This window comes from Scyliorhinus torazame, chromosome 11, assembly GCF_047496885.1.
Source record: "Scyliorhinus torazame isolate Kashiwa2021f chromosome 11, sScyTor2.1, whole genome shotgun sequence".
NCBI classification, from domain to species: Eukaryota; Metazoa; Chordata; class Chondrichthyes; order Carcharhiniformes; family Scyliorhinidae; genus Scyliorhinus; species Scyliorhinus torazame.
The window spans coordinates 99,812,122-99,836,742 of record NC_092717.1 but is presented as its reverse complement, the minus strand read 5'-3'; the positions used below and the strand labels follow the sequence as shown (position 1 = coordinate 99,836,742).

The 24,621-nt window shown below is 44.7% G+C and overlaps 1 protein-coding gene across 2 annotated transcripts in view; it reads left to right on the top strand.

Annotated features, from left to right (window-relative positions):
• crispld1b (cysteine-rich secretory protein LCCL domain containing 1b) overlaps positions 1-23,282 on the top strand; it is a 92,476-nt gene extending 69,194 nt beyond the window's left edge. For both annotated transcript variants that reach the window (XM_072467532.1, XM_072467531.1), the window contains exons 11-15: positions 3,139-3,182; positions 3,266-3,338; positions 9,222-9,297; positions 19,875-20,008; positions 21,692-23,282. In XM_072467532.1, coding sequence (XP_072323633.1) covers positions 3,139-3,182; positions 3,266-3,338; positions 9,222-9,297; positions 19,875-20,008; positions 21,692-21,743 — 379 coding nt within the window. In that variant the 3' untranslated portion in view covers positions 21,744-23,282. The remainder of the gene's footprint in view (positions 1-3,138; positions 3,183-3,265; positions 3,339-9,221; positions 9,298-19,874; positions 20,009-21,691) is intronic.
• Positions 23,283-24,621: the final 1,339 nt, after the last annotated feature.

Here is a 24,621-nt window from a genome sequence, read left to right as displayed (position 1 = left end):
GGTTCAATTCCCGTACCAGCCTCCCTGAACAGGCGCCGGAATGTGGCTGCTAGGGGCTTTTCACAGTAACTTCATTTGAAGCCTACTTGTGACAATAAGCAATTTTCATTTCATTTCATTTCATGTGACTACAGACACACAGCAATGTGATTGAACCTTATTTGCCCTCTGAAGTGGCTAAGCAAGCCACTCTGTTATATCAAACCAGTATAAAGAAGTTGAATAAGAATAGAACTGCGCAGACTATCCGGCACACACTGTCCCTGTTGACTTCGCAAAGTACTCCTCACTACCACCTGGAACTTGTGCAGCATAATCATACACTCCGAATCATATTTTACAGCCAAAGTCGCAGCTTCTGTATCACCATCCCAAGTGGCAGGACAGACCCACCAGCCAAGGTGCACAGTAATAAGACAGTCATGAGTGAGTGACCTGGGAGTCCTTAACATGGACTCTTAAACCCCATTAGTCTCATGGCATCAAGTCACGAAAACCACCTGCTGTTTACTACTTACTGCCCTCCATAAGCTGATGAATCAGTACTCCTCCATGTTGAACATCATTTTGAAGAAACACTGAGGGTAGTAAGGGCAAAGAATGTGCTCTGGGTGGGGTACCTCAGTGCCCATAACCAAGAGTGACACTGACACCACTACTGACTAAGCTGGTTGAGTAATGAAGGACCTGGTTGCTCGGCTAGACCTGCAGCAGGTGGTGGAGGAACCAACACATGGGGGGGGAAAAAAACCTTCTTGGCCTGTCTGCCTATCACTGATGTATCTGTCCATGATCGTATTTTTTGGAGTGACAACCGCACAGTCCATGTGAAGACCAAGTCCCATCATACTCAGCACAAAGGAAGATGGTCGGGGTTAATGGAGGCCAATTACCTCAGCCCCATGACATGGCTGCAGGAGTTCCTTGGGGTCGTATCCTAGGTCCAATCATCTTCAACTGCTTCATCAATAACCTTTCCTCAATCATAAATTCTGAATTGGGGATGATTGCACAGAGTTCAGTTTAATTCATAATTTCTCAGATAATTAAGCAGTCCGTGCCTGCAGGCAGCAAGATCTGGGGGTTACCACTGATCAGAAATTGAACTGGACCAGCCATGTAAATACTGCAGCTAGAACAGCAGGTCAGGCTGGGAACTCTGCAATGTGAACTCACTTCTTGACTCCCGAAAGCCTTTGCACTATCTGCAAGGCATAAATCAGGGATGTTATAGAATACTCTCCAGTAGCCTGGATTAGAGCAGCTTTAACAGCATTGAAGAAGATTAACACCATCAGGACAAAGCAGCTACTTGACTGACACCCCATCCACCACCTTAAACATTCAGTTCCTCCAGCATTGGCTCACAGTGTCTACATCATCTTCAGGATGCACTGCAGAAACTTGTCGAGGCTCCTTCAACACCATTTTCTAAACTGCAACTTCTAACATGGAGAAGAACAAGGGCAGCAAATGCACGGAAACAGTATCACCTGCAAATTCACCACCAAGTCACACACGATCCTGGACTTGGAACCATATTGCTGTTCCTTCACTCTCTATGGGTCAAAATCTTGATCGTCCTCCCTCACATATGGGGCGGGATTCTCCGACCCCCCGCCGGGTCGGAGAATGGCCGGGGGCTGGTGTGAATCCCGCCCCCGCCGGTTGCCGAATTCTCCGGCACCGGATATTCGGCGGGGGCGGGAATCGCGCCGCGCCATTTGGCGGGCCCCGCCCCCGACGATTCTCCGGCCCGCGATGGGCGGAAGTCCCGCTGCTGGAATGCCTGTCCCGCTGGCGAGAATCAAACCACCTCTCTTACCGGCGGGACAAGGTGGCGCGGGCGAGCTTCGGGGTCCTGATGGGGGGGGGCGCGGGGCGATCTGGCCCCAGGGGGTGCCCCCACGGTGGCCTGGCCCGCGATTGGGGCCCACCAACCCGCAGGCGGGCCTGTGCCGTGGGGGCACTCTTTTCCTTCCGCATTCGCCATGGTCTCCACCATGGCGGAGGCGGAAGAGACCCCCTCCACTGCGCATGCGCGGGGATGCCATGAGCGGCCGCTGACACTCCCGCGCATGCGCCGCCCGACAAAGTCAGTTTTGCGCCAGCTGGTGGGGCACCAAAGGCCTTTCCCGCCAGCTGGCGGGGCGGAAATCAGTCCGGCGCGGGACTAGCCCCTCAAGGTGAAGGCTCGGCCCCTCAAGATGCGGAGACTTCTGCATCTTTGGGGCGGCGCGATGCCAGACTGATTGGCGCCATTTTTGGCGCCGGTCGGCGGACATCGCACCGATTGCGGAGAATCCCGCCCATGGTTCTTGCAACACATGGATTGCAGCGGTCCAAGAATGCCACCTTCTCGAGAAAAACTATAGACGAGCAATAATTGCTGGCATTGCACACATCCTGTGGTATGAATGAGGGAAATCAAATTGTCACAACATCAGAATAATAAAGCAAATTAAAGTCTTGCATTTATATGTAACCTTTCACAACCACGAGATGTCTCAAAGCACTATAGAGCCAACAAAGAGGGATGAATATTGGCCAGGATACCATGACCATCCCCCTGGGCCGGGATTCTCCATCCCGCCGCACCAGATTTCTTGTGCAGAACGCCATCGGGATTCCCCGTTTCGCCGGCTGGTCAATGGGGTTTCCCATTGCAGGGCAGCCCCACACCGCGGGAAAAACCCCGGGCTGCCGCAAAACGGAGAATCCCGACGGCGGAGAATTCAGCCCCTGGTCTTTTTCGGAATAGTATTATGGGATCTTTTATACCCACCTCCAGAAGACAGACAGGGCCTCAGTTTAACATGTTATCCAAAAGACAGCGTTTTTTACATTCTCTAAGTATTGCACTGCCCTGTGCTAGAGTGGAACTAACTCTGATTCAGAGTCGAGGGGTTGATACCCAACAGCTGAGTCAGCAAAGGAATTAAAAGACGCCAATGCACAGTTAATGACATTTGAAATGAAAAACACCTTGAAGCTCAGTAATTTTTAATATTACAAAATCATCTATTTTATAACTGAATTGCTTCAACATTTTTTGCCAACAATGTGTACTTTTGATTATAAATTGAAGATCTGTCATCCTCATTATCACAATTTTACACATTTTCCCCTTTCCTTTAGTAAATATAAAGCTGCCAATTCATTTACCATCTCTAAAGTAACAGGTTAGTCTTTTAAGACATTTTTTTTAGTTTATTGTAATTATGTATATTTTAATTATTAACTATAACTTTTGTTTTCTACATAGTCCAATCTGCTAACTGCCAGACAAGAGGGCATCAAATATGCACATTCAAAAAACCAAGTTCACATTGTCCAAGGTAACTGAATGATGCACTGCTTCATATCGAGTATTCTTCTACCATTGTCTTTTGCAGCTGGTCCCCCTTCCATCCCTGCCCCGCCCCCGCTCCCAAATCTTTGGTTTTACATTCCTCAGTGCTGTCAGGGTCACTACGCCTTGTTTTAGGGAGGTGCGTGACGGTAGCTACTGACTAAAGTTCCCAGTTTTCCTTTGTCTGTTCTGGGAAAGCAGCTCACTTGTTCGCAGCTTTGTTGTCATTGATAACTCAAGGAATAAACAAACAATACAGGAAGTAAACAAGTGATGTTCCAGGTTAAAATGCTGAGAAGTAAGCCACTAATATTTCCACAACTAAATCATGTGATTTTAGAATGTTCACTTTTGGTGTTGTGTGCGGGGTATGATATGTAAAGATGATTAAAAGTAGAAATTAATGCATTCATTTTTCAATACATAAACCTTAGCCAAAAAGTGTCACTTCACTCCCATATGTTTTTGAGGCGGATGTTGGGGAAGATGTTATTGGCATGAAAGTCCAGTCAAATTTATAGAATCATAGAATGTACAGTGCAGAAAGAGGCCATTCGGCCCAATCGAGTCTTCACCGGCTCTTGGAAAGACCACCCCACTTAAGCTCACACCTGCACCCTATCCCCGTAACCCAGTAACCCCGCCTAACCTTTAGGACACTAAGGGTAATTTAGCATAGCCAATCCACCTAAGCTGCACATCTTTGGACAGTGTGAGGAAACCGGAGCACCTGGAGGAAACCCACGCAGACACAGGGAGAAAGTGCAAACCCCACACAGTGACCAGAGGCCGGAATTTAACCCGCGACCCTGGAGCTGTGATGCAGCAATGCTAACAATGCTAGCAATAGTCAACATCTTTTCCCAAAGGTAGGGGAGTCTAAAACTAGAGGGCATAGGTTTAAGGTGAGAGGGGAGAGATTCAGAAGGGCCCAGAGGGGCAATTTCTTCACTCAGAGGGTAGTGAGTGTCTGGAATGGGCTGCCAGAGGTAGTAGTAGAGGCGGGTACAATTGTGTCTTTTAAAAAACATTTAGATAGTTACATGGGTAAGATGGGTATAGAGGGTTATGGGCCAAGTGTGGGCAACTGGGACTAGCTTAATGGTAAAAACTGGGCGGCATGGACTGGTTGGGCCGAACGGCCTGTTTCCATGCTGTAAACTTCTATGATTCTAACCACTGTGCCACCGTGGTTAACAAAATAAGTCAAGTGAACTTAGCATAAGATTCAGGAGTGGGTGGAAACACACACAACGTGTTCAAGCTCAGTGATTTGTAGTATTAGCAAATTCACTATCGTACAACGAAATTGCTTCACCAATTGATTATTGTAATTAACTCAGAGCTATTTTTGTTTGATCTACTGCCCAGCAGTCGGCCAAGCTGAAAGGATGGCCAACTATCAGCTGGAAGAAAACTAATGGCCAGGAAACCGTAGCCAGGGATTCTTGGGGATGAGACGTTTGGGATGGACCCCGGCAATTGGGAGGGAAGCAGGCTCCAGATGAGAGCTTGGGATGAGGGGAAGCATTGTTTGTGATTGTAGACTGCAATTCGGGGCTTGAGGTTGGAGGAGGAAGTGACTGAGTACAGGAGGGATTAGAGAGAGGCCCAATTCGCAGGGAGGAGACCAAATGCCTCCTTGAGGGGCTACGGGGAGCACTTTTGCTCTTTCTGGAACATGAGTAATGCTAGAAAAGGGTACATACCTTCTGAGGTGGTCCACGCCTGCCTTTCCCCATGGGGAACCGAGGGGCCAGGGCTCCAGTGCCGTTCTGGGGTGACAAGGTGGCACAGACTGAAGGAATTACACAGGCACGTGACGAGGGGAGATCAAGAAATCGGCCACACGTTTGGAAAAGCATTTCAAGTTTGAGCATTCTTCAGCAATTGAGACCGTTCAGCATCACTCCATTGAGATACTTGGAGTCTTGCTTCTGAAGCAATTATACCCACTTAAGCAGCATAAATTCACTGACTGCTCCTGAACTTTTATCCCCCTCAGGCGCAGAGTGCAAATTAATAATCATAATAATTATGGTCACAAGTAGGCTTCAATGAAGTTACTGTGAAAAGCCCCTAGGCTCAATTAAGTTGAGTTTTATGAAGCTGCAAAACAATTGAGCAACTAGTAAGTTAGAGGTGCGAGGTTTGAATGTTGTGCTGGGAGTTTAGATGCATTGGTACTCAAAGAAATGCCCTGATGGCCAGCAGCTGCAGAACTGGCTCTTTTAAAAAAAGTAAAGGAAGAGAGGTAGGCATGGAACAGTTGCAGAAGGAAATGCTCAGAATCCCTTACATTGCAGTTATTCAGGCTTTGAGCTGTAACCCTCATGGTCCAAGCTAACCGCGCAGGCTTGGAGTGCAGGTTAGGATAATACCTGAGTTGAGGGTACAGGATGCAGCCAAGTGGCCAAAGCATTTGCCGCTCGGTCAGGTCGCCGGCATCGTGGCACAGTGGTTAGCACTGCTGCCTCACAGCTTCAGGACCAGTTCAATTCCGGCCTCGGGTGACTGTGTGGAGTTTGCCTTTTCTCCCCGTGTCTGCGTGGGTTTCCTCCGGATGCTCCGGTTTCCTCCCACAGTCCAAAGATGTGCAGGTTAGGTGGATTGGCCATGATAAATTGCCCTTAGTGTCCTAAAGGTTAGGTGATGTTATTGGGTTATAGGTATAGGGTGGAGGCGTGGGCTTAAGTAGGATGCTATTTCCAAGGGGCTGTGCAAACTCAATGGGCCAAATGGCCTCTTTCTGCATTGTAAATGCAATGATTCTAGATGGTGTGCGGCAGAGGTGGACGAGACTTTAGTCAGGCATCAAGGTAACTAAACACTGACTATCCAAGTGGTGGCCAGGACTCTCTGGCGATGCAGTGAGGACTCTCGAGCACAAGATAGCAACTGGATGTGTCTGACACCAGTCTGATAGAGGTCAGCGCATTCACACTTTGTGCAGTCTCCCTCAGACATACCTTGCTGGAATACAGTGAGAACGTGAACTTCAAAAGTACTTGATCCTTTTTTGCTGTATAATCACCTGCCCTCTTCAGCATTACACCTGCATCTGTCCAAAATGCAGATGAAACATTGTGTACGTGGCGGGGGGAAGGGGTTGACCCAACAATGCTAGCGCAGGGTACTCTTGTAATAAACACAATCCTCCTCAAGGTGCAGGCATTACTGATGTGGGCAGTGATTTTGGGATGGAACAATCACTGTGTTCAGAGGGTTATTCACTGCACACTTAATTTTGTGCAGGGGTCATGGTTTCACTTATGAATGGTATTAACATCTCGTCATAACTAAGAGTCATGATTATGAGTGTATTTACACTGGGGAACATTATGTACAGGGGATTAACACCTGTGCCCACGTTATGCAGCTGTATCCTCTTGAGTTGCCTTACCCTGCCGCTATGTCTTGGTGCATCCCTAACACCCACAGTGGATGCGGAGGCAGCCAGCTGACTGCTATTCCCTGTTGTCTGTGATTACCTTTCCGATCATCCTCTGGAGGGCCAAGACCCGGAGGGCCCCGACCCACATTCAGAGTCCTGCTGTGTGGCAGTGGCATCCTTTTAGCATGCAAAGCTGGAGCTGATGGGGTCACAGGAAGAGAGAATTGGGGAATCACCAGGGTGGATGACCCTGTGGTGTTGAGCTGAAGCTCCTCCTCCCTTTGGGTGCCCAAGGGCCCCTGACTGACTCCTTGAGGAGAACTGGCAGTTAGAATGAGATTGAGGTGTCCTGCAGCCCTCTGGCACTGGCACTAATGAATGCCAGCTGGTGCCTCAGCAATGGAGTGCAGCTCATGCAACAGTGCAGGACCGAGGTCCTTGACCAAGGTATCCATGGTAACTGCCATCCTACCAGAGTTGATCTTGATGTGATGGCATATCGGCAGGTGCATGGATTCCTGTATTGTGTATTGAAATTTGAGGAGTGCAGCAGACAACCCTCTCCGATGCTGCCGAGCATGTCTTTGCAGCTATAACAACTGAGAGTCAAGCCCAGAGGCTCGTCATCTGACTCAGACTCTGCAGATTCCTGGCCTCAAGCTGTCTCCAAGTGGCAGCAAGCTGGGATGTCCATGCCTCCGCCTGTTGTAGATCAGACAGTGCGCTGAGCTAACCAGATTGTGACCCTGAGGCTACTTTAACAATAGGTCCGATGGAGGTGTGTGTCTCTGCACTGGTGGAGGGTGTGGGTGAGCATTGTGATGTGTCTCCAATTAGTGTGTCATCATAGTCACCTTCTGAGGTGTCTTTGCGCCTTGAATCAAGAGCTTGGCTCATGGACGGCCTCTGATGCTTCCCAGATGTGCCTGTGAAAGAGAGATTGTTAGTGCAAGGCAGGGGTGTGCGGAACAGGATGCACCTGAATGCACAGTATGGTTGTCCGATGGATGTTGCAGTGCTGGAACCTCACTTGGTTAAGTGCCTGACCCCACTATCAGCACAGGAACGACCCACATCTCAGCCAGCCAGTTGGATGGCGCTATTCTCAAAGTCAGTCAGGACCTTCAGTTCGGGCATCCCTCCACCGCTGGTCCTGCGTGATGATAGATGGAGAGTACGTAAGCAGGATGCCAGCCAGTCCAAGGAAGAAGTATGTCTGGCATGTGTGGATGGTGAATGGTGCAATAGGTGGGATAAGTACACAATCCGCAAAGGATGTGAAGGTGTGTGAGAGAGTGGTGATGTTCCTTCAGTTGGCAGCGTGAGATTGCTGTGGATGTGATGGGTTTGTGAGCGTGTGAGTGGAGAGTGATGTGAAGGGTGAATTACCTTGGCAGGTGTGGAATAAATCATTCACCCTCTTCCTGCGCTGGATGGCTGCACTCTTTTGTAGGGCACTTGGTTGAGGCTCTTCGCGCAGAGTGGGTGTTCCATGGCGAGCATCCACTGCATCCAGCGTGCATTCGAGAGAGGCTCCACTGAATTTGGGGTAACATATTTCCTCCCTTTGGCAGCCATAACTTTCCAGCACCTGTTCATCCCTGAGGGAGTGCTACTTTGTGCATGTGTGACCTTTAAACATGGCAATCGGATTACTGAAAGCCTGAGATCATGGTGGGGCGGGTGACTCAGAGGCCGCCTGGCCAGCTACCCGACATGAAACCTGTGCCTCTGCGTTTTTTCTACACAGTTCTGCAGGATACAGAGGAAACAGCTGCCGGTGGTCAAATGCAGCCGGCATCAGACTTTGCTGATTTCTGGGAGAATTCCACCCAGTATCTTTTAATGCAAAAAGAATTGAGTGCCTCATGTACAGAAGTCCGGCCGTGAGCCACAAGAGGAGCGATTAGGTGGAGTGATCTAAAGTTTAGCTGTAGAGACCACCCAGGTTAAATACCCAAAATAACTGCCATCTGTGAAAGCATAAGCTGTAGCACCTTCAGGATAAGTGGGTGGGAGAAAGTTGGAGGATTAAGAGGCAGAGGACGATGTAGAAAAACTTGCTTCACTGACTAGGATATTAAGAACTTTATACGTAGCATTGCTGAAGTCCATACTGAATAATGTAGGCTGGTGAAATGCAACCCTTTGATTTGGAGTGGACACAAACAATGTTTCAGCAGATTAATGACTATGAGGAACTAGGACTAACTAGGACTCGATCTACAGATGTTTAAAACAGTTGGGCATTAATGTGCCTTAATATTAATTTGAAGATCTCCTACAGGAAAATTTTCACAGTAAATTGTTATGCATGGCACTGAAGTAAAGGCAATACTTATAAGGGTAGGAAATGTCCCAAAACATTTTGGTTATTACTCTTTGTGAAAAATGTCTAACAATGCCCACATGGATACCATTGCTTGTGATGATTTTAGTTGGACTGAAATATTGCATTTTACTCTCTAATTTTAGGATATATTGTCCACGAAATTGTATGCAGGAAAATCCACACCTGGCTCGGGTAATTGGAACCCGTTTCTACTCAGATGTAAGTAGTGTTGCCTTTTTCTTTCCTGTGGCTCTGCTGTAACTACGGCAATCAGTGGGTTTGCCCTCCTTTCTTTTGGTATCTATATTCTAATGCTCAGAGTCGCCAGGTATCAAATGATACCACCACAAGGTTCAACCAGCTATCGATCAAAGATCCAAACACCAGTTAGTTAGTTCAAGGTCAAGGGTACTTTATTTACACACAATTAGTCATGCAACATAAACACTACTAGTTAACTACACCTATCGACTAAGACAATCTGTACTTAACTTCAGGCACCCGGCTTAGGTCAGAGGAACAGTGGCCGCTGTTCGATTCTGGATCTATCGAGTCTGGAGAAGTAAATGCTGCTCAGCTAGGCTCATCCGTCTGGTAGCGAGCATTGAACTTGGACTTGCTTCTGGTGTTGCTGCACTTGGAAATGGTCGTGGCCGGGGCGCCAGGTCCAAGAGAGGATGAACATATGGCAGACTCTCTTCTTATACTTGGGGGTTTTCGTGCTCTTTTGGGCGGTCCTTCAGTTTGGACCCCACTAATGGGGTGATCCTTGATCACTCTATTCGATCCCTAACCAATAAATGGGCGGGTGCCTGGATGGCTGGGCGTGTCCCAAGCGGTCATTGACCCCGTTGTTTACGCTTCCCCTAAACAGGGAGTGGCGCCAAAATGTCTGGGACTGTACCGGGCGCTCATGTACCAGTCCTTTGTCTTGGTGAAGATGGGCCATCAAATGCTAATCGGCCCATCAAAATGCTAATTGGTCGGAATTTCGATATCGTCTGGACTCCTTGCTTGCAAATATACATTTCAGGCTCTGAGCCTGCCTGAATCTTGCTTTGTTCATTTTACCCGCTAGGCTTTGCGAGTTTCTCTGTCCCTGGTAGCCATCCCAGATGGCTACAGTAGTTGGAATACATCTTGTTAAGTGATTTATTTCAGTTATTATGTGAGGTTTCAGTGTTATATCATAGTTAATGCACTATAATGAGAATCCAATTAAGAGTTCCAATTAACAGCACTACACAATAGGCTAGTCATCATCTCATTCTCCTCTGCTGTCTGTTATGACTCCGATTCATTTTAAAAATATACAATTACCAAATTCATATTGAATAAGTGAAGAGAGTACTCAGTGGAATTCAAACCTCCACCGTACTATCTTAACTCAACATTATTACAATTAGGCAGCTCTTCTTGAGGCTTTTCCCTGCTTGGTTGATGCTGTACAATTACAAGCTTAAAAAATACACATTTTTATTAAGAACTTCCACCTTACTGAGGAGGCTTCACGCCAGTCCATATCCAACAACCTGCTCTGAAAACTCTGCTCATATTTTCAACAGCAGTGACAAATTCCACCACAGCAGCTGAGACGATCCATAACATTCTAAATAAAACAACCCACAACATTCTTTTAAAAAGTCAATTTGCCATAGCCCCCAATGTTAAGGTATCCATGAAAAAATTCTTGGATACGGCTACACACGTTTGCCAAAATCCAAACAGATTGTTGAACTGCTGTGAGACTCTGCAAGTCTCTTTGCCTGCTTTCCCACCCCTGGAAATCACAAACTTCCAGCCCATGAGGTAATCAGTGATGTTAACTCTCAACTGTGCAAATGATTTTACTTTGCTCCCATCTGACCCATAATTAGTTTTAAAAAGTAGCAATTTGTTCCCAGGCAGAATTGTGCATTAAAGCTTTTGCAGTGGTTTTGGAAGCATCTATCCTCTTTTTTGCTTGTGATACAATAAATTGCTCATACAATATATACTTAGAAGGATGTTCCCCCGGTACTTGCTCATGCTCTGCAACTAGGCTGCAACACTTTCCAGTGAGATTGGACTCAAATCCCAGCCAATATTTGTTTATTTTTTATTACTCCTGTTTGCCAAAACGCTGTGGAAAGTTTTGCAGTCCAAGTAAAGAGAACAAGGGAGCCACAGTGATGCCATCCTTTCCAGAATGAATGAAGTAAAGTCATATCCATGGGTGGCAAAATCATGTAATGTTATAAGTGGGAGTTCCCCAATTCAAATTTACCACTTAAAGAAAACAAAATTGATTTATATTTTCATCTTAATTTTTTTAAACCTCAAATGTTCTTGGTGCAAATTTTTGCCCAATTTGCAGGATTTTACATACATTAAAATTAAGTTTGCTTAGATTCTCAATATTCATTTGGAGCCCATAAAGCTTTACACCAAAAAACACCCCATAGTAAAGTTTCCTCTTTGTTATCAATTATACGTCTATACATTAAGGTGTAAAAAAAAAACCTTTATGACATTCAAGTTCAGTTCTTCACCTTTTTTATTGAGTGATATTGAATACTATAAACTTTTCAATATTTTATGCCAGTTTAGCATGCCCAAGGTTTTTCAAAACCTTTATCTCCATATTCAGGGACATTCTCCAACTGTAGTTGTAGCCCAGAACCTCAATCTCCTTGACACATTGACAGTCTCATGGTGGCATTGTTTCAGATAAATTGACTTTTTAATAATTGCATGGGCAAGATTTGCACAAGTACATTTACATAAAAATGGTGTTAGTGGTTTCTGAGTATTTACATTTGTACAAATATGCACTTCAAGTGTTTCTCCTCTTTCTCAATTTGCTCCACGTTTAGAATTGTGTGAACACATAATCTAAAAATGACGTTAAAGTTTGTAGTATTAAAATCTTTGGGTTTAAATCTTTAAATATTTCAGCAAGCTCTGCTGTTGCTTCTTGATTGAGGCCCTCTGACTCCTCCTGGCCCAACAGACATTTTCCCAATGCCTTTTCTTGAACAGCCTCCAATCATGTTATGAATTTTGCAGAGTGAATTTCAAAGGAGAATGATGAACCAAACACAGTGATAACCTGCATTACGTGATGCCTGAAACATTAAACAATGTAATGAGATTCCAGCACAGTGCTAAGGAAGGGCTGTGTAATGTAGCATGAATTGTTTATGCAGTATTGGCTTTCAAAATGCATTGAAATGCAAGTCGACTAGGAATGGCAGTGCATCGTAGGAAAATAACTGCGACTGGAATGCAAGATTTCTTCTGTTCAAACATGATTGTGCAATTTTGTTAGGATTTTACCAGATGTTTTGGCAGTTCAGTGGCAGAAACTTTGAGGAAAGTGACAGCCTATGCATTCCACTTTTTAGGAGGAAGCTACTCAGCTAGTGTCTGTCCAGGTTTCATTAAAAATGGAACAGACCAAGGAGCTGAATTTTCAAAGCGGGGCCAGGAACATGACACCTTGATAATTTCTGGGTCCTAATCCCACATCAGCCTGTCATTCAAGCAGCGCTATCTTCAAATGTGGGTGCCCTAATTGGTCCAGAGGTGAACTCAACACTCTATTAGTGACTCCAAGCTCTGCCAGCAGGTGGAGCCTGCTTGCTGAGCACAATTTACAAAGATAAATGGTAACCCTGACATCAAAGGTAAAGAGCAACCATGCTGTTACTGCCTTGCAGAATGGAGGAGGAAAGACACAAGCTTTACATTGCGGAGAAGAGGCCTCAGTCTCTAGTCTGGAGAAAACAATTTCTTAAGCAGAAAAAGAGTTAGGCTCACCTATTATACAATCCTCTCACTCAAACTGCCTGGTGACCTAAATACAGTCATGTCTAGTGTATTCCAGTTGCTTGATTAGATTACGGCTGGATATTCCTCTCCCAGCCAAAGTGCTTGTCATGTTTGTAAAGCTACCTATCCATTTTCAACATCGTTCTCTAGTTGCATCTCAGACAATAATTCTACGGTGTGCTGGAGATGGTCCACCATTTAAAAATAATTAAAATGACCAATGCAAACCTACTGCACACGAGCCGTCATCTTTGCCAATACTTTTTCCCATAAAAAAACATTACTTGATTGTGCCCTATATTGCAATCATCAGCTGTGCACTTACGTGCATTAAATTGTTGAGATCTGGCAATCTGCAATTTCAAAATCAACTTCCGATTCCCGCTGCGCATTAACAAGCTCCACCAGGAGATTAACGGGCAGTTCATTGAAGATGAGCATGTTCCCAGCACCCACTCCTTCACTTTGAAAATACTAGTGCATCCGCAAGGCTATGAGGCATTGACATACCATTCTGGAGTGCTGTTTTCAAAGCATGCCTGCTCCCATTCTCACCTCCACGCCAATTGAAAATCCTGGCCCATGAAGAACATGAAATTAGAACAAAGAAGAACAAAGAAATGTACAGCACAGGAACAGGCCCTTCAGCCCTCCAAGCACGTGCCGACCATGCTGCCCGACTAAACTACAATCTTCTACACTTCCTGGGACCGTATCCCTCTATTCCCATCCTATTCATGTATTTGTCAAGATGCCCCTTAAATGTCACTATCGTCCCTGCTTCCACCACCTCCTCCGGTAGCGAGTTCCAGGCACCCACTACCCTCTGCGTAAAAAACTTGCCTCGTACATCTACTCTAAACCTTGCCCCTCTCACCTTAAACCTATGCCCCCTAGTAATTGACCCCTCTACCCTGGGGAAAAGCCTCTGACTATCCACTCTGTCTATGCCCCTCATAATTTTGTATACCTCTATCAGGTCTCCCCTCAACCTCCATCGTTCCAGTGAGAACAAACCGAGTTTATTCAACCGCTCCTCATAGCTAATGCCCTCCATACTAGGCAACATTCTGGTAAATCTCTTCTGCACCCTCTCTAAAGCCTCCACATCCTTCTGGTAGTGCGGCGACCAGAATTGAACACTATACTCCAAGTATGGCCTAACTAAGGTTCTATACAGCTGCAACATGACTTGCCAACTCTTATACTCAGTGCCCCGGCCAATGAAGGCAAGCATGCCGTATGCCTTCTTGACTACCTTCTCCACCTGTGTTGCCCCTTTCAATGACCTGTGGACCTGTACTCCTAGATCTCTTTGACTTTCAATACTCTGAGGGTTCGACCGTTCACTGTATATTCCCTACCTGCATTAGACCTTCCAAAATGCATTACCTCACATTTGTCCGGATTAAACTCCATCTGCCATCTCTTCGTTCAAGTCTCCAAACAATCTAAATCCTGCTGTATCCTCCGACAGTCCTCATCGCTATCCGCAATTCCACCAACCTTTGTGTCGTCTGCAAACTTACTAATCAGACCAGTTGCATTTTCCTCCAAATCATTTATATATACTACAAAGAGCAAAGGTCCCAGCACTGATCCCTGTGGAACACCACTGGTCACAGCCCTCCAATTAGAAAAGCATCCTTCCATTGCTACTCTCTGCCTTCTATGGCCTAGCCAGTTCTGTATCCACCTTGCCAGCTCACCCCTGATCCCGTGTGACTTCACCTTTTGTACTAGTCTACCATGAGGGACCTTGTCAAAGGCCTTACTGAAGTCCATATAGACAACATCCACTGCCCTACCTGCATCAATCATCTTAGTGACCTCCTCGAAAAACTCTATCAAGTTAGTGAGACACGACCTCCCCTTCACAAAACCGTGCTGCCTCTCACTAATACGTCCATTTGCTTCCAAATGGGAGTAGATCCTGTCTTGAAGAATTCTCTCCAGTAATTTCCCTACCACTGAAGTAAGGCTCACCGGCCTGTTGTTCCCGGGATTATTCTTGCTACCCTTCTTAAACAGAGGAACAACATTGGCTATTCTCCAGTCCTCCGGGACATCCCCTGAAGACAGCGAGGATCCAAAGATTTCTGTCAAGGCCTCAGCAATTTCCTCTCCAGCCTCCTTCAGTATTCTGGGGTAGATCCCATCAGGCCCTGGGGACTTATCTACCTTAATATTTTTTAAGACACCCAACACCTCGTCTTTTTGGATCTCAATGTGACCCAGGCTATCTACACCCCCTTCTCCAGACTCAACATCTACCCATTTCTTCTGGCTCCACACATAGATTCCCTTGCCTATCCTTCAGTGGGTCAACCCTTTCCCTGGCTACCCTCTTGCTTTTTATGTACGTGTAAAAAGCCTTGGGATTTTCCTAAACCCTATTTGCCAATGACTTTTCGTGACCCCTTCTATCCCTGACTCCTTGCTTAAGTTTCTTCCTACTTTCCTTATATTCCACGCAGGCTTCGTCTGTTCCCAGCCTTTTAGCCCTGACAAATGCCTCCTTTTTCTTTTTGACGAGGCCTACAATATCTCTCGTCATCCAAGGTTCCCGAAAATTGCCGTATTTATCCTTCTTCCTCACAGGAACATGCCGGTCCTGAATTCCTTTCAACTGACACTTGAAAGCCTCCCACATGTCAGATGTTGATTTGCCCTCAAACATCCGCCCCCAATCTATGTTCTTCAGTTCCCGCCTAATATTGTTATAATTAGCCTTCCCCCAATTTAGCACATTCATCCTAGGACCACTCTTATCCTTGTCCATCAGTACTTTAAAACTTACTGAATTGTGGTCACTGTTACCAAAATGCTCCCCTACTGAAACATCTACCACCTGGCCGGGCTCATTCCCCAATACCAGGTCCAGTACCGCCCCTTCCCTAGTTGGACTGTCTACATATTGTTTTAAGAAGCCCTCCTGGATGCTCCTTACAAACTCCACCCCGTCTAAGCCCCTGGCACTAAGTGAGTCCCAGTCAATATTGGGGAAGTTGAAGTCTCCCATCACCACAACCCTGTTGTTTTTACTCTTTTCCAAAATCTGTCTACCTATCTGCTCCTCTATCTCCCGCTGGCTGTTGGGAGGCCTGTAGTAAACCCCCAACATTGTGACTGCACCCTTCTTATTCCTGATCTCTACCCATATAGCCTCACTGCCCTCTGAGGTGTCCTCCCGCAGTACAGCTGTGATATTATCCCGAACCAGTAGCGCAACTCCGCCTCCCCTTTTACATCCCCCTCTATCCCGCCTGAAACATCTAAATCCTGGAACGTTTAGCTGCCAATCCTGCCCTTCCCTCAACCAGGTCTCTGTAATGGCAACAACATCATAGTTCCAAGTACTAATCCAAGCTCTAAGTTCATCTGCCTTACCCGTAATACTTCTTGCATTAAAACATATGCACTTCAGGCCACCAGACCCGCTGTGTTCAGCAACTTCTCCCTGTCTGCTCTGCCTCAGAGCCACACTGTCCCTATTCCCTAGTTCTCCCTCAATGCTCTCACCTTCTGACCTCTTGCTCCCGTGCCCACCCCCCTGCCATACTAGTTTAAACCCTCCCGTGTGACACTAGCAAACCTCGCGGCCAGGATATTTATGCCTCTCCGGTTTAGATGCAACCCGTCCTTCTTATACAGGTCACACCTGCCCCGGAAGAGCTCCCAGTGGTCCAGATAATGGAAACCCTCCCTCCTACACCAGCTGTTTAGCCACGTGTTTAGCTGCTCTATCTTCCTATTTCTAGCCTCACTGGCACGTGGCACAGGGAGTAATCCCGAGATTACAACCCTCGAGGTCCTGTCTTTTAACTTTCTGCCTAGCTCCCTGAACTCCTGCTGCAGGACCTCATGCCCCTTCCTGCCTATGTCGTTAGTACCAATATGTACAACGACCTCTGCCTGTTTGCCCTCCCCCTTCAGGATACCCTCTACCCGTTCGGAGACATCCTGGACCCTGGCACCAGGGAGGCAACATACCATCCTGGAGTCTCTTTCACGTCCACAGAAGCGCCTATCTGTGCCCCTGACTATAGAGTCCCTGATTACTATTACTCTACTCTTCTGCGCTTTGACCCTCCCTTCTGAACATCAGAGCCAGCCGTGGTGCCACTGCTCTGGCTGCTGCTGTTTTCCCCTGATAGGCTATCCCCCCCGACAGTATCCAAAGGGGTATATCTGTTCGAGAGGGGGACAACCACAGGGGATTCCTGCACTGACTGCCTGCCCTTTCTGGTGGTCACCCATTTCTCTGCCTGCACCTTGGGTGTGACCACATTTACATAACTGCGATCTATGACGCTTTCCGCCACCTGCATGCTCCTAAGTGCATCCAATTGCTGCTCCAACCGAACCATGCGGTCTGTGAGGAGCTCCAGTTGGGTGCACTTTCTGCAGATGAAGCCATCCGGGACGCTGGAAGCCTCCCAGACCTGCCACATCTCACAGTCAGAGCACTGCACCCCTCTAACTGACATTGCGTCAATTAATTAAAATTAAAATTAATTTTTTTTTTTTAAATTTCAAAGTTACTGTTAACTATCTGTTTCCTAGCACTAGATTTCTAATAGAAATGCGAAAGCTAAATATAGTACTCTCCGATCTCTGGCTTAGATATCCCTCTAAATTATAATTAAATAATTATGTTTAATTAGTTACCAATGCTTAATTTTTTAATTTAGTGTAGAATCCCAACCAGCCACTCAGGCCACAGCTTTTCTGTGATGTCACTTCAGTTTCCCCCCGACACACACACAATTTGAAAAAGGTACAAAAGTAAAATGAGTAAAAATCACTTACTTACCTTCTTAGTGTTAATAATAAAATATGGTAGTTACCTCACACCAATGGGTTTTATTATTAGGTTAGAGGAGGAGGGCGGGTGGGAGACACTACACGTGTAGTGTCTCGGGTTTCCTCTCCACCAGAATTTATTGGTGAGGGTCTTCCCAGAAGTCCGCGGGTCGAACTTCCTGTTCCCGCCTTAAATACTAAAAATGTTTGTATTTATATCTAAACTAGGAAATGTTTGAGACAGGATAATTCGGTACCAAACAGACATATCTGTTCATTGATTTTTATTAATGTTGTGTTACAAAACCTTGCTTTACAAAAGATTATTTTATGAATTTAGTGACTGGAAACCATTGATTGGAGGGCAGCACGGTTGCATTGTGGATAGCACAATTGCTTCACAGCTCCAGGGTCCCAGGTTCAATTCCGGCTTGGGTCACTGTCTGTGCGGAGTCTGCACATCCTCCCCGTGTGTGCGTGGGTTTCCTCCCACAGTCCAAAGATGTGCAGGTTAGGTGGATTGGCCATGATAAATTGCCCTTAGTGTTCAAAATTACCCTTAGTGTTGGGTGGGGTTACTGGGCTATGGGGATAGTGTGGAGGTGTTGACCTTGGGTAGGGTGCTCTTTCCAAGAGCCGGTGCAGACTCGATGGGCCAAATGGCCTCCTTCTGCACTGTAAATTCTATGATCTATGATGATAAAGACACTGAAGCCGTATTCCAATGACTTGAACTTGCAACTTCAAAGATGGCTAGAAATTTGCATCACCGTACTCAATAAACTCCAAAGCCATTATTAGAGAAAACTTTTCTGTAAGAGCTCATCAAAGACAATTATCTTGGAGGAATTTCTGCTTCCCATTCACAGGACGTCGAGACTCAACTAACTTGGGAACCAGCACCAGACGCAACCACTTCAGACAAAGCACTTTGGCTGGGAGAGGAATATCCAGCCATAATCTAATCAAGCAACTGGAATACACTAGACATGACCATATTTAGGTCTTCAAGCAGTTTGAGTGAGAGGATTGTGTAATAGGCGAGCCTAACTCTTTTTCTGCTTAAGAAATTGTTTTCTCCAGACGAGAGACTGAAGCCAAAAAGACATTGAAGTTACAAGACCCCTGTATAGGTCTCATTATCTCTCTCCACCCATCATGCAAGTTCAAACTCTGTCTGCTGTTTGACTTTCCATGTGCCATTGATTGAGATTCAAAGACCTCAGACCAGCAGCGCTATCTTTAAAAGAACTGTTAAATCATCCATCTACATCTTTAAACTACTATGATGCTGAAACTAGAAGGACCACAGATCCACCCAATTCATCAACCTATGAGAACTGTACCACTTGAATCCTTATTCAACTTTAAAGTTTCACTTTAAAAAAAATAATTTTAGAGTACCCAATTAATTTTTTACAATTAAGGAGCAATTTAGCGTGGCCAATCCACCGACCCTGCACATCTTTGGGTTGTGGGGGCGAAACCCAAGCAAACATGGGTAGAATGTGCAAACTCCACATGGACAGTGACCCAGAGCTGGGATCGAACCTGGGACCTTGGTGCCGTGAGGCAGCAGAGCTAACCACTGCGCCACCATGCTGCCTAAGTTTCACTTAATGATGTCACAGCTATAAGGTTAGAAGCTCATTTTAGGGTCAAATATGAAATGAAAGGAAATTCTTGCATTTATATCGCACTTTTCATAATCTCTGGATGAAGTGTAGTTTGCGCGCAACAAGCTCTCACAAATAGCAATGTGACACCAAGTTAATGGTCATCAACACCAATGTAACCTAATAAATGATTTATATTCTATGTTGCAACCATAATTATCCGTGTTTCCACTTCATTGATATTAATGTGGTCAGCTCCTCTGGACTTCTTTATCCTTCTCAGCTGCATATCTACTATCTTAATCTCTTTATAGTCTTTACATTCTCATTGTTTTAGTCCAAAAACTCCCTGCACCAACACTTGTACTGTGACTTATTTTACACAACAGAGTTAAGAAAGCAAGCAGCAGTTTCACTTTCATATATATTGGCTTGCTTTGTCTGTGTAACATAATTCCAAAACCAAAATGGTTTGTGTTTCTTGATGGTTGTGATTGAGGGATGAAGCAGAAACAAATTAATTTCATATATTAATTATTTTAAAATTTTATTTTCCTCCAGAGATCCAGTGTTTGCAGAGCAGCCGTACATGCCGGCGTCATTCATAATCAAGAAGGAGGTTATATTGACATGATGCCAGTTGACAAAAAGAAACATTATGTTGGCTCATACCAGAATGGAATATTCTCTGAAAGGTTGGAACAATAATCTAAAGCAGCAGACTGAGTCAGACGCCAAGTTAATTTTTGAATAGCAGTGCTTATTCAACTTCTTGGTTAAAGAAAAAAAAAACATAAACAGGCTGAAACAGTCTGTCCCATCCCAATGTTATGCAAAGTAATTAATGATTTCAGTGGAGAGCATGGTATGCAGAACTGCCTGGCTCCTGTAAGCTGATAAAACATATCCCTCTAAAAGCTGCTTACTAATACAACAAATATATATTTTTTTAATAACTGGCTTACAAAGTGTCTAGAATTCATAGACAAATAAAAAATGCTACGGAATGAATTTTGGCATTCATTAATAATTGAGTTTCTTACTACTGTCTTTAGGTTGGCAGCACTGTGGTACAATGGTTAGCATTGCTGCCTCATGGCGCCGACGTCCCAGGTTCGATCCCGACTCTGGGTCGCTGTCCGTGTGGAGTTTGCACATTCTCCCCGTATTTGCATGGGTTTCACCCCCACAACCCAAAGACGTGCAGTGTAGGTGGATTGGCCATGCTAAATTGCCCCTCAATTGCAAAAATTTAACTGGATACTCTAAATTTAAAAAAATATATATTGTCTTTAGAATCATCCTAGGAACTAAATTCTGAAAAGGTATTTTAAGACCTATTACACAAATGTACCCCACATGTAGTCCAAGAATCATTTTGAAAAAAGATTTTAATGAACATTCTAAGAGTGTGTTCATTGTAATTAAGACACTAAAGCAGTCAAAAATACTATCAGCAGTTAAGAAAGCCAGTTTGGAAATTTCTTTTAACTGTATCTACGTAGAGCAGAGTATTCTTCTATTAAATAACTACATTGCTAATATTAATGTAAATGAGACTAGTAATGAGGTTTATTCCACAGTGAACCCTGTACATCACCAGCCAGGCAGTTTCGACTCAGTATGTTAGTAGATTTTGTTTTTGGGTGGGACATGCAAGAGCGAGATAATACTCCCAGAAACACAAACACACTCTTCCAAATAAAAATCATTTTTAGTTCTTTTGTTTCAGCATACCCGAGGTAGTTTATTCTGAAATTGCTCCCTCCTATAGAAATATATCTGCTCTACGTACAAACTACAACAAACTACAATTCACCTGAGTCTGTATTCAAGCACTGCCTAAACCTTCATAGCACTCGTAGCTCAGCCATTATCATTATTGTCGGGGACTAAGAACTAGTGACAAATATACTGACGATGACCTAACTTCACCCTGTTCAAAATTTATATTAGTGCTGTATAAATAATATGACATAAGACACGTGATTATCTTTGTTACAGTACACCAGACCTACAACATTTTCCGAACACAAAAGGAAAATACTGTGGATGCTGGAAATCAGAAATAAAAACCAAAAAGGCTGGAAATGTTCAGCAGATCAGGCAGCTTCTGAGGAGAGAAATGTTTCAGGTCAATGACCTTTCATCAGAATTGTTGAGCATTTTCAGCATTTTTGGTTTTTGCAATATTTCAGGACCCTTTTGTAATTTGTTGTAAATGGTGAGTTTTTTTGTTCTCTTACATTTGAGTCTTTCAACAAAAATAGCTAAACTATAAAATTAGATTATCAACTGTTAAACGCATGTTAGTTCTTCAGGACAACTATTGAAAAAGAATGTGTATTAATATTGAAATAATGTTTTTCTCCTTTTAGCCTTAAAAATCCACCTGGAGCGAAAGCATTCAGAATATTTGCAGTCATTTGATTCCAGTGAGAAAATAATTCAGAAAAGTTAGTAAAAGACTTGGAAGAAGCAATGGAAAGTGTTTTAACTATTTGCTGTGCTTTTTGCTGAGTTGTGTATTGGCAGAAACAGTTTAATCCAATGCAAACCAAACATTTCTGTACCATATATTGAAAAAATGTATTGCTAAACATCAGAAGCACAGATTATAAGTACCTAATAAGCTGATAATAAACTTATTACGTTCAAGTGCCCCACATTTTAGTTACAATTAATAAATTTACATTTCTATGATTACTGTTATCTAACAGAATGCTGCTAACTCATATGACACAAAAAAAGGACACAAAATTCAAACTGAAAACCAAGATTAGATAGGACTAACCTAATGCTTTATAAACCTGGCAGTTACTCCTGCAGGCCAGGATGTAAGTCAAATATAATAATGTATCATTGGTAGAAGTGAAAAGTTTGTAGAGACAATGAGGAAAAATTGGAATTGACCATGCCTATTATTGGATGAGAGAAGAGCATCGGGAAGACAGATTTTCTGGCACCTTCTCTGGTACCCAACCTTTCCCATAAATACGGCAGCTCCCAAACTGCACTTGAAACAGATGTTAGAGATCTGGAAAAAGCAATTTGGAATGCTGAAACCTGCTGTTATCGAACCCCACACCAATTTTTGTCATGGACTGAGCAGACCTTGATCCTTGCATATTCTGTCCAGTTGATCTGGGTCTTCAGTAACCTATCAAGTGGTCCTGAAGAGGACCATTCCACCCCCCCCCCCCCCCCCCCGGAACTTTTTATCAGTTTCATATCTGTGGAACCAGGTGGAATACGAGGACGACTCCTGTCGCTGTAAAAGTACCATGGACTGTTGCCAGCACATTTGCTCCCCCTCCCTCTCAAGACATATCTGGAAGTTGGGTTGGTGTCAGCACCGGCTGAATTCCTTGAACGTGTGAGCTGAATTGAACAGTCAGTTGGCATCTACAGATGAGGCCTGAATTTCCATTGTGCTCAGCCATTATCTATAGGTCCATGTTTACTTTGTGAGACTCATTTCACACCAGTTCTCGGCACTGGCCCAATGTTTTGGCCAATATGGTAAAATATACCACACCAGCATTAGTAAAATCGTTAAATAAAATTCTAGGCAAAGTTAGCGTTAGTTTATGCAAAGATGGGCCATATAACTTAGATTATAAAGCACTACTTTGGAAAATAAGCTCGCACATTTACATTCCATGTTTTGGTATGTAAAACATGGTAGAAAGGTGATGTTTGTTCCTTTAAAAAAAACTATATTGCTTACAGACCACAAATCTGTTGAACATTATTTAAGTTATTTTGTTATCATGGTTAAATTGCCTTTTGTACTCATAACTTTTAAACATTTTTATATCTTTCAAACAATGCTGTCTGCCATTATGTATCTTTACTACCTCAGATACTGTACTTGGTTGTAGTATAGGTGCTTACACAGATTTTTTTCAATTCTGAAAATGCATTCTATCAAATATTTTGAATTAAAGAGTAAATGTTGCACCGTTATTGTTCAGCGTGCCTTGCATCATTGTCCACAAAGAGTATCTTTTTTTTTTATTGCAACTCTTGCCGCTGAGCAGGAAAATGAGACAAATGCACCGTTTCTGCAGTTGCGTTGGGCCATCACCGTCAGTAACATCACAGATCGTGGCACTCCGAGGGTGTGGGGAGTGCGCCTTGTGTTATTGTGCCTTCAGCAAACAGAGCTGGTCCTTCCACTCCAGAGGCAGATTAGTTCCTCCACATCCATGTTTTTGTGAAAAAATGATGAATTAGGATACCAATAAATTCAAACCATTTTAAATTATTTCAAGCATGCTGTTATAGGAAATCTGTAAAACACCTACATTTGAAGAGCATTCACTGATTATTAATTATTTTTGGTGCGGTTTGAAAGGAGTATACAGGAGTGTACATAACTCTCTGTAGGGGGGAGATTTTAGCCCCGTAAAGCTGTTGGGTTTCGGTCAGGGTCAGGTGAGTGGTTAAAGTTTTTTTTAAATCTAAACCTAACTCTATGCTGACCACATCTGCTTTTAACGGAGGCGGGACCTGGAACATTACGTGGAGGCTGAATGGGTCATTTGTATTCCAACATATTGAATTGAAGTGCAGACCGCTGGAGCTGTGGACAGCCACCACCCTCCCCTCCCCCAGAACAGCGCCACTTCCCCGGGGCGCAGACAGCGCTGACTCTGCAGCTTCGTCTCCGACTGAAACTGGGCACAATCTTCCGGTCCTGCCCGCAGTCAGAGTTGTGGCCAACAAGGGAGCTTAGTTTGGCGTAAGACCAATTTCCCGACGTTTGCATGAACTGTCGAAATTTGTTTTCGCGACTTTAAAGATTGGGAAGCGTTTTTGCGTGAATTAGCATCCCGTGTTTCCTCATTAGGTTACCTTGCCAGAAAGTTCCCTCCAAATTAGCTTCCCGGCAATTTTAGAGCGTTCAGTTTTTATGATTACTACATAAATGGCATGCGCCTGGCGACCTTCACTTCTTCCATGATTTAGAATTCACTAGATGCTGATTTTGCCTTGGGGAACCACTCATGCCGGGTGCTAGTAGCAAAAGCTGGACACCGGAGGCAGGGCCAACTGGGAACTGGGGAAGGGTGACATGTAGGCACCACGCGGGGCGCGGGGAAAGGGGGGAAATTGGTCCCAGCAAAGAGAGAGGGCTGGATTCTCCGGATGAGAGACTATCTCCCCACGCCGGCGTGCGAATGGAGGTGTTTTACGACAGAATAAATGGCGTAAAACAGCCACCGAATCCTCCGTTTGGCTGGGGGCTAGCATCAAGGCAGTGTAGAGCACCCAGCTCTAGCTGCCGATATGGCCCGGAGAT